We start from the raw sequence: 10466 nt of genomic DNA on the forward strand, positions 1-10466 counted from the left end.
GATCACTTCTTGATCTTTATAGCTTCTCGATCGTGCTTTGCTTCTCTTCTCGCTCTCATTTGCGTAAGTTAGCCACCATATATGCTAGTGCTTGCTGCAGCTCCACCTCACTACCTTTTCCTACCCATAAGCTTAAATAGTCTTTATCTCGCGGGTGTGAGATTGCTGAGTCCTCGTGACTCACATATACTTCCAAAACAGTTGCAGGTGCCGATGATAACCGTGCAGGTGATGCAACCGAGCTCAAGTGGGAGCTTGATGAAGATCGTGTTTGTTGTGTTGTTTCGTTTTCAGTTGATCAGTAGTGGAGCCCAGTTGGGGCGATCGGGGATCTAGCATTAGGGGTTGTCTTTCTTTATTTGGTTCTGTAGTCGGACCTTGATTGTATTTTGGATGATGTAATGATATATTTATGTATTGTGTGAAGTGGCGATTGTAAGCCAAGTCTTTATCTCTTTCTTATTCAGTACATGGGATGTGTAAAGATTCCCCCTCTTGTGACATGCCTACTATGCGGTTATGCCTCTAAGTCGTGCTCCGACACGTGGGAGATATAGTCGCATCGTGGGTGTTACAGTGCAGCAGATGCTTGCAACTGGATCTTTCTAGTTGCATATGGAGTGTTAGAGACAAAGAATATTGAGAGTTGGACTTGGTTCTTCCAGAACTTGAAAGAACTAATAGGGCACCCGAAGGGATTGGTTATTCATCCCGATGCCTGCAATCTTTTCTTGTTCCTTTTCAGCCAAGGTAAAATTACAAAAGGATAGCAGATAGAGGTGCATCACCGAGGAAGGCGAAAGGTGATACACTCTCAACTGGTGGTTCTGTAACTGGAAGCAACCATATTAGCAGGTCTTCCTCTCCTAAGGTGGCAGATGGAGCTAGGAGCTCTAGGAGCAAGTCCAAGCTATCTTCCAATCCTGCATGCAACACTAGGAGCAAGAGGGGGAACTTGTTGTGAAAACGGTGAGCATTCCTTACCGGAACCTGCATGTAATGTTCTTGTTGGTCCCGAAACATGCTTAGTATATTGTTTTTTGTATTGTACTACTTAGTAATGTTGTTGTTGGTCCTGGAACATGCTTAATATCTTGTTGTATGTACTCTACTACTCGGTAATGTTGTTGTTGGCCCTGGAACATGCTTATTATCTTGTTGTTGTTGATCATTGCTTATTGGGATTTGTTATTCACCATTGATTGTTCATATCATCACATTGATGCCCACAAGATCAAACTAATGCCCACAAGATATAGTTCACATCAACAAGCTAAATTTGAAGCATTTATTTCGCAACATCAAGCTAAATTCATTATAACATGCACAAGATTTTGTTCACAACATCACAAAATCACAAGATCAAATTGATGCCCACAACATATAGTTCACAACATCAAGCTAAATTCAAAGCATTAAGTTCACAACATCAAGCTAAATTCATTACAATCTCACTGACTAATATGCATTCTTTGAACCAAACAAATAGGAAAGAAGGCAAATGCCCACAATTATCGTCATAAATGCCCATGTTTCAATATGGTCATGCATCTTCTTCAACTCTGACTTTAGCTTCTTCTTCTTCTTCTTCTCTTTGAGCTGTGTCACCCTCTTCTCTAAACGATGAGATCTGAGCCAACTTGCTTCTAGACCATCAATAAGTGACTCAAATGCACGCCCAACAAGATCTGAAGGAGGAGGGTCAACCCAAACAACCCATTCACATTGTTCAGGAAGCTACAACATCAAAAACCATCAAAATTAAATCTCTGCACCAAATTGAAGCAAAGCAGAGACATCAGACAAATTACATCTAACTGGCATCCAAGAAAACGTCTCCCTGTGCTTGCTCCTCCCCAGGTGACATGGCGAGTGGGAACGAGCCCGTGCCCGGGGCACCGATGCTTGGAAAGATCCTCAAGGTCACAGTAACTCGGATCCGGCATGTCGAACTCGGACGGGAACTGCACTGTACCGCCCCCGTCGACCTAACAACAGGCAAATCCCCAGCTTGAGCTCGCGGAACCCTAATGAGAAATCCACAAGGGACAAATCCATGAAAGAACTTACCTCTACAGCGACAGATGAGCTCGCGCACGACATGCCAGAGGTGCACATCCATGAGCTCCAGAGCGTGGCCTCACTCCCCGAGCTCCAAGTGCGCCGCCAGTGAATTGCCTTCCACCCTGTTCCTGGCGCTTCTAAGAGGTGGAAGAAACAGAGTGCGGGGATAAGTCACTGGGCCCACATGTAAGAACCAGGGGCTAAAATGTCCAAAAGACGCCCATATACCAGTCAAACCTCATTGACCTGACGGAGGACCCGGAGGGGGATTTATGTAAGGGACACAGACGGAAGAGGGGTGTTTTTGAGCATACCAGAAAATTAGGGGCAAATGCCAGGTGGTGGCTCAAGTTAGGGGGAGAAATGGAATTGCCCCAACTTGAAAGTTTATAGAAAAAAAATCTAAAAAACAGGATGTTAAGAGGGTGATGTTCTATTGCCATGCGAAATTTCAAGTTCAAACACATCACCAGTCACTATTCATTGCAGAATTTGTTCTTTTCATAGCTCGTAAGTGGTAATGCGTCTGATCTTCAAAATTCCAGATGCTAATAGAACATATCACTCTTAACATCCTGTATACCTTTGAGTTTTTTTTAACCTTAAAACATCGTTTTCACATGATTTTCATCGATTTTTCACCGAAACTTGATTTCCATGTGATATTCTCTTAATTAGAAAGCCCTTACATATAGGTTGGAGAAAAAAACCCGTATACCTGTCAAAGGAATAGTACGTGTGCCTGTTTGTGACAAGTTTCAATGGAGATAAATGATTCAGAAAATTATCACTACCAAAAAATATTGAAAATGCATGCTGCACATCTTATTCAAAATGCTAAATTACTGTATTGTTTTTGTGACTAGAGCATTTTTTTTGAGCATCAGTACAGACACAAGCGCTCATATACACGCACATGCACTCACCCCTATGAACGCACACACGCACACCCTACCCTTATGAGCACCTCCGAGAAACCGAGTCGGCATATTATCTTGAGATTTACGAAGTCACCGTAGGCGCCTCGTCGTCGACGGAAACGTCTCCTCCCACTGAAAGCGCATCACCGGAAATCCTGAAATAAATTCAGGAATAATGCGAGTACCAGGATTTAAACCCTGGTGGGTTGAGGATACCACTGTCCACTTTATGTAGCATGAAAAATGACACAGCGAAAGTTGTCATACGAAATGACGTGGCCTCATCGAAGCCGCTGAAAGCAGTAAAATCAAGGGCTCACATCAGGGCAGGAGCGAGTACTAGAAGGCTCGGCTGTGTTTGCTTCGTGGGCTTTCAGACGGACCTCGCAACCTAAACCGCAAAACCCTTTTCCCTCCTCCCCACTTCCCTCTCGGCCTCTTTCTTCTCGCGCCGCCCAGATCTCTCGCCCCACTCCAAACCCTAGCTCCGCCTCCGCGCAGCCACCAGCCATGTCGTCGATGATGGTAAGCTCCTCCCCCGCGGAACCCTGATCCATCCGCGCCGCGCCGCGCCGCCGCCTCCCCCTCTCTCGCAAGCAAGCAAGCTTGGGATCGATCCATGGCTCTGACCCGTTCCCGTGGGGTTTCCGTTTTCCGCAGCAACCGCAGATCATCCTGCTCAAGGAGGGGACGGACACGTCGCAGGGCCGCGCGCAGGTGGTCAGCAACATCAGCGCGTGCACGGCGGTGGCCGACACGGTGCGGACCACCCTGGGCCCCCGCGGGATGGACAAGCTCATCCACGACGACAAGGGCACCACCATCTCCAACGACGGCGCCACCATCATGCGCCTCCTCGACATCGTGCACCCCGCCGCCAAGATCCTCGTCGACATCGCCAAGTCTCAGGACTCCGAGGTATCCATCCGTCTGCCTGCTGTACTGTTGTTACTCGCTGTTGTTGTCACAGAAATAACGCCCTCAGTGTCCTCTCCTTGATGCATTTCTGGTGCATTGGGGCTTAACGCTGTTCGTGCCTTAGATAAATCGAGTCTATTACGTGCATACGGCTGCTCTGTAGACTGTAGTTTGATCTTGTTATTGTACCAAAGCGTGTTTTCTTGTTTGCAAATGGAACTCTAAATAAATCCTTTGCAGCATTGCCAGTGTTATTAATCCGACTAGAGTAAATTCGTTAAAATGCAATGGTCTCCTCTTTGATCTGGGGACCGACTAAAACTATTATCCCCCGTCATTCAGCTCACAGTTATCCCACGGATGAACCCTGATATCCACCTGGAAGATGTGAAATACCCAGCTCAAACTATTGATTATGGGCATCTGATGCCGCCACTGGGTGACATACTGATATCTGCTGTTTGAACTCAAAATTTGTCCACACAAAGGGTTATTTTTAGCTTTGGTTCGATCAACATTTCTCATGTTGTATATTTGCATGGATGTACTTTATATTGCAATCTGTGTACTTGTTTGTTTTGATTTTATCTTCTCTGATGTTCAATTGCTTCCCTGTTAACTAGAAATTAGCTGTGAACTACAAGGAATTGCTTTCTGACTTTCCTACCAGCGAATCTATTTCCAGTTTTCAGGTTATGCCTTTCTTGCAATGAGTGCATTTTTTAGAATTGGTGGTTAATTACTTGGTAGTAAGAAGTGAAAGTGTCATGAACCGCAGCAGTTGCTTTTTACCGCTGGTCTTAATTTCTACCACAGCACTATCTGAGTGACCTATTAGTTTTAGCCTTTATTTTCTTGTTGGGACGTTTTAGTAACATCAGTTTTATTGTTTACTTCAGGTTGGTGATGGCACAACTACAGTGGTGCTTCTTGCTGCAGAATTCATGAAGGAAGCTAAACCTTACGTGGAGGATGGAGTGCATTGTCATAATATAATCCGTAGTTATAGGAGTGCTGGCAACATGGTCCGTGACCACCATTAATTTTCTATCTTTTGAATGGCCGAACTTTGACTTGCCTGTAAACTCTGAAGCTGATTCTGTTAACCTGAAATTTGCATCAGGCGATTGAAAGGGTTAAAGAGCTCGCAGTCAGCATAGAAGGAAAAAGCCTGGAAGAGAAGAAATCATTGTTAGCCAAGTGTGCTGCCACAACACTCTCATCAAAATTGATAAGCGGAGAGAAGGAGTTCTTTGCTTCTATGGTTGTGGATGCTGTCCTTGCTATTGGTCATGATGACAGACTTAACCTTATTGGAATTAAGAAGGTAATTTCCAGCAATTGTCACTTTGGTAGGATATATGCTTTTCTTCTACTCATCCATACTTCAGTCTTCCAACATGCTAGAAATGACATTAGTATATAACACTGAATTGGTTTCTTGCTACAAGATATTAAAGCTTGTCATTGTGATACATTGGTTGAATTAGGTTCCTGGAGGTACCATGAGAGATTCCTTCCTTGTCAATGGCGTTGCTTTCAAGAAGACATTTTCCTATGCTGGATTTGAGCAACAACCAAAGAAATTCCTGAATCCAAAGATTCTTTTGTTGAACATTGAGCTAGAGTTGAAGTCTGAGAAAGAAAACGCAGAGATCAGGTAGATAGCTTCATTCAAGCGTGTTTGTTGTATGTGTTCTCCATATGTACTTATGTTGCCTTTTGTTTCCCCTTTATCTACAGATTATCAGACCCTCTGCAGTACCAATCAATTGTTGATGCTGAATGGAACATTATTTATGACAAGCTGGACAAGTGTGTTCAAAGTGGTGCAAAAATAGTTCTGTCACGGCTAGCTATTGGTGATCTTGCAACACAGGTATGCTCATCTTGTCACGTTTTTCAGCTATTGTGCAACATTTTGTAGCCTAACTAAGTTCACTTTCCTTTTTACAGTATTTTGCGGATAGAGACATTTTCTGTGCTGGTCGCGTCACAGAAGAGGATTTACAACGCCTAAGCTCAGCTACAGGTGGAACTGTTCAAACTTCTGTCAACAATGTCATTGATGAGGTACATACCTATTTGTGGATTGTTTTGGTGCCTGTTGGATATTGAGCATGTTCGGATTATGTCAGTTGCTGGCATGAAAGCTGATAATGTTTATCATTATTATTTTGGTTGAAGGTCCTTGGCACATGTGAGGTTTTTGAGGAAAAGCAAGTAGGCAATGAAAGGTTCAACATATTTAGTGGCTGCCCTTCTGGTCAGACAGCAACTATTGTTCTTCGTGGTGGTGCTGACCAGGTCTTCTATCAATATCATATTACCTCTTTTTAATCAAGTTCATAAACTGAAGGTAACTATAACTAAGCTATTTTCCGCTGTTCTAGTTCATAGAGGAAGCTGAAAGAAGTCTCCATGATGCCATCATGATTGTGAGGAGAGCTGTTAGGAATTCAACAGTTGTGCCTGGTGGTGGTGCCATTGATGTATGTTCACAAAGTAACTAATCAAGCTAAAATAATTCAACCTGTCATACAACTTTAAGCTGATTTTGTTTATTTCTTGTAGATGGAGATAAGCAAGTATCTCCGCCTGCATGCACGGAACATAGCTGGAAAGTCTCAGGTTTTTGTAAATTCATTTGCTAAAGCCCTTGAGGTAAATCTTCGTGGCTCCTCTCTTCTGTTTTGTTCTTTCCTGAATTGTGTTTGTGCTCAAGGATAAGCTAGAATTGGTCCTTTTTTGTCTGTTTCTGGAGGCCATAACATTCTACTTTGGTAAATTTATGCTGTGTACCACACGCCATTGTTGAAAATTTCCATTGCTAGATCTCGGTTGACTTGTGTTGTATAGCAGGTTATTTCACATTTAGATTTCGCCAACAATCTGCTTGATATGAAGAGGCCATAATAAGTTGCAGGAGATACTTAAATATAGTAATTAACAAATAAAGATGATTTTTGGTTTGAGGGATCACCTCAACCGGGGATAGTTTTTGCTTCTTATAAGTGGTGAAGTGGTGATGGGCCAACCCGTTACATTCCCCCAGCCAAAGAAGTGGCCCATGTTTGCAGTTAGGGCGTGATGGTGTGCTCACCATCTTGCACGTCACACCAAAAATGCCATAAGCTAGGAAGTTTGAGTCATCCATGGCCTTCCGAATGCAAGAACGTGTAACTGAAGGAAATGTATATGACACATTTTTCTGAAAAGAACTTCTCATGAGCTGTTATTTGCTAACTTTTGCTAGCTGTTGTTCGTTTGGCCTATGCTGACACAGAAACGAAGCAATCTAACTTTGCGTCAATATACCTTGAACTGTAGGTCATGTTTAATTGTATCTTCCTGCCTGTGTTACATCTGCTCATTTTAAACAAACTTACGCAGGTTATTCCTAGGCAACTTTGTGATAATGCTGGATTTGACGCAACTGATGTGCTCAATAAGCTCAGACAGAAGCATGCAGCTGGTTTGTTCTCTTTATCATTGTTATGAGTTGCTTGTACTGTTATCTACAAAGTTGTGAACCGGCAAAGTGTCTATTGTCTAATGCAATTTTATGATGTACCAGATGGTGGTGCTAATTATGGTGTTGACATCAACACCGGTGGAATTGCGGATTCCTTTGCTAACTTTGTGTGGGAACCTGCAGTCGTGAAGGTAATTGGGCTTTTCCTTTTGGTTCTTTAGCATTTCTGTATCCTGATATTCTTATGCTAACTTGATGTTGACAACCTCGGTTTTTTTGTTCAGATCAATGCAATTAATGCAGCAACCGAAGCTGCCTGCCTTATTCTGAGTGTTGACGAAACAGTGAAAAACCCAAAGGTAAGAGCTGTAAATACCTAGTGGGCATTAGTGAAGCCCACAGAATATTTTCTGTTGTATCTGGAGTTGCAGCCCTCATTATTCTTTGCCAGTTCACTTTGTATGCTGCCTAACATGTTCATCTTGTGTACTAAAGTACCCTTGTGCTGAGGAGACTAAGCTGATTTTAAGGAAAAACGATAATATAAATGCATTCCAGTTAGGGATTAAAGGATCTTATATCTAAACCTCCATTTACCGTCTTAGTGGTACTACCAAATCGATTAAGCTCTGAGAAGTCGAGTGAGATCATATGATTGGTCTTTATATGGCACGACTAATGATCATGGTGGCCTTGTCCTAATCTATTGTGCTCTAATGCCTGTTTTTACCTTTTGGTACTTGTGTTCAGTTCTTGTATTGGCTACGTCTGGATTGCACTTTTGAGCAATAACTTTTCAGCACATAGTTAATATCTCTCAGCATCATGTTTTTTTGGTTTGTGTACATTTTACATCGCATTTACAAAAGATTGCGTATCACCTAACTGACATTTTTTTGTGCCATGCCTTAGTCGGAGAGCGCGCAAGGCGATGCTGCTGCGATGGGCGGCCGTGGTGGAGGGGGGATGCGTGGCCGAGGCGGCAGGGGAATGCGCAGGCGGTAAATTCTAGTCAGCTCCGCCCTGTAACCTTATGCTGCCCTGGCGGGGTCAGATTTTGAGTTCCCTCTGTTCGGGCTGTTGGTCCTGGCATTACCCGCATCCAGGTTTTGCGGAATTTGTATGTCTGATGTGAGTTTCTAGTGTTAAGAATGTGCTAGCCTTTTGTTTGAGAACATGGAAGACATGGCAGGCGTGTGTTTATCTAGCGGTTACCGGTTGTGGTATTATAGCACGAACTATGTTCTTGTTTTGGTGATTTGTCTTTTTCCTATTGGTCGATGTGATGTTCGCGAGTCCTTGATTGCCTCGCTGGTTGAGAACTAACTTCGCTAACTTTTAACTAGCCGATGTTGATTGGCGTGTTGTTTGAAATGCTGATATCGGTAGTAGTAACGGTAGTAGTAACTGGAATTTCACGCACACTGCGTCAAAATGTCGACCCTTAGAAAAGAGGTCACGATCGAGCGATGACCTGGGCCCGGCTCATTAACATAAGTGACGAACCTGGGCTGGGCCCAGTAACAGGTTGCAGCGTTTTTCGATTTTGGGAACCTTTAGAATTTCCAGGCCGGATTTTTTCGTTTTGGGAACCGATTTTCCTGTTTCTTTTTTTTCCTTTTTCCTTTTTTCTGTTTATTTTTTCTTTTCTTTTTCTTTTCTGTTTCTTTTTGGGCGTCGCTACGCGTCTTCCGGCGGATGTATTAGAAACATCCGCCGCATGGAGCATCGTCGGATGAGCGCCTTGACAGCCGTTTGATCTAACCATCACACGCGTGTGACCATCTCTCTACTTCCTGCAACAGCCTCTCAATTTCGGAAACAGAATCCCTTCTCCGTCGTCCTTTCATAGCTCCGCCCAGCGCGGCGACTGCCGCCGGCACGCATGCCGGGGAACTAGTCCTTGCCGTGCTTGCCGGAGTTGCTGCTCCTCCTCCGTATCAGTCCCGCGAGCAGCTGCTAGCTCTAATCGAGCACGATGGCGGCGACCTCTCACACACGACGCTTCTTCAGTGTTTTCTGCAACCGGAGCTATGTTTCTGAAACATGCCTCGTGTTGCAATGTCTGACCATTCACTCTCTAACGTCGCGCGCTCTTGCGGCGCTACAACTTGGGCTATGATTCTGAAATAAGCCCCTTGTTGCAGGAAAAAAACCTACACAACCGAAACATTTCTTTTCTTTCTGAAACAAAAGATATGTTGCAAAAATCTTTTGAAACAAGACCCTAGTTGCAGAAAAAAAACCTTCACCACCGAATATTTTTTCTTTCTTTCTGAAACTAGTCTTGCCTTGCATAAATCTACTAAAACAAGACCCTTATTGCAAGAAAATGACTCGTCGCGCGGGAGTGCCTTATGGCCAGCGTGGCTGCTTGATCAGGATTAATCTAACGGCTATGCAAGCGGCGGACACTCACGCACGCATCAGCCGGTTGAAAGTGAGCTTTTCCCTTTCTTTTTCCGTTTCTTTTTATGTTTCAAGTTTATTTATTTTTCTAAAGAATTCATGTTTTAAAAATGGTTTCAAACCTTAAAAATGTTTGTGCTTTTAAATTTTTTCAAATTTTAGAAAAATGGTCGTCTTTTTTCAAAAAATGTTCATAAATTCAAAAAAATGCATTTTTATTTTAGAAATTGGTCAGAATGTTTTTGTTCAAATTTATCAGAAATTTTCAAATAATGACTGGCATTTCAAAAAATGTTCTTATATTTAAAACTTGATCGCAAATTAAAAAATGTCCTCGTTTCCAAATTTTTGGTCACTTATTCAAAATTTGTTCGCGTTTCAATTTTGTTGGGAGTTTTAGAATTGTTCTCTATTTCGAAATTTGCTCTAACAATTCAAAATATGTTCGTGATTTAAAAAAGGGCGACGCTACGCGTCCGCCGGCGGATTATTTTCAAAGATCCGCCACCTTTACAGCCGTTTGATCTGGCGCATCCATCGGCCCGGCTCTTTCCTCATAATTGCAACAAAGGCAATGTTGCGGAATCGTTTGCACATATCTCTTGTTGCGGAAACTTCTGCTACAGAGATTTCGTTGTAGATTTTTTCGCATTAACTTTTTTGAAACATGTGTGTCGTTG

At 43.1% G+C, this 10466-nt stretch overlaps 1 protein-coding gene across 1 annotated transcript; it reads left to right on the forward strand.

Moving 5' to 3' along the window:
- The first annotated feature begins 3340 nt into the window (after window positions 1-3340).
- LOC123132344 (T-complex protein 1 subunit eta) lies at window positions 3341-8630 on the forward strand. Its single transcript, XM_044552119.1, has 14 exons — window positions 3341-3509; window positions 3645-3902; window positions 4802-4927; window positions 5026-5229; window positions 5393-5562; window positions 5646-5781; window positions 5859-5975; window positions 6090-6209; window positions 6296-6394; window positions 6477-6566; window positions 7296-7377; window positions 7480-7568; window positions 7662-7736; window positions 8290-8630. The coding sequence occupies exons 1-14, from the start codon at window positions 3495-3497 to the stop codon at window positions 8380-8382; spliced, it is 1674 nt and encodes a 557-aa protein (XP_044408054.1). The 5' UTR covers window positions 3341-3494; the 3' UTR covers window positions 8383-8630.
- Window positions 8631-10466: the final 1836 nt, after the last annotated feature.

This window comes from Triticum aestivum, chromosome 6A (genome assembly GCF_018294505.1).
Source record: "Triticum aestivum cultivar Chinese Spring chromosome 6A, IWGSC CS RefSeq v2.1, whole genome shotgun sequence".
NCBI classification, from domain to species: domain Eukaryota; kingdom Viridiplantae; phylum Streptophyta; class Magnoliopsida; order Poales; family Poaceae; genus Triticum; species Triticum aestivum.

What these genes read in the sequence shown, in the direction of transcription:
- LOC123132344 (XM_044552119.1), top strand. An exon ending in ATAGGAGTGCTGGCAACATG is followed by an intron (nt 4,928 to 5,025) that starts GTCCGTGACCAC and finishes AATTTGCATCAG; the next exon opens with GCGATTGAAAGGGTTAAAGA. An exon ending in CAGACAGAAGCATGCAGCTG is followed by an intron (nt 7,378 to 7,479) that starts GTTTGTTCTCTT and finishes ATGATGTACCAG; the next exon opens with ATGGTGGTGCTAATTATGGT.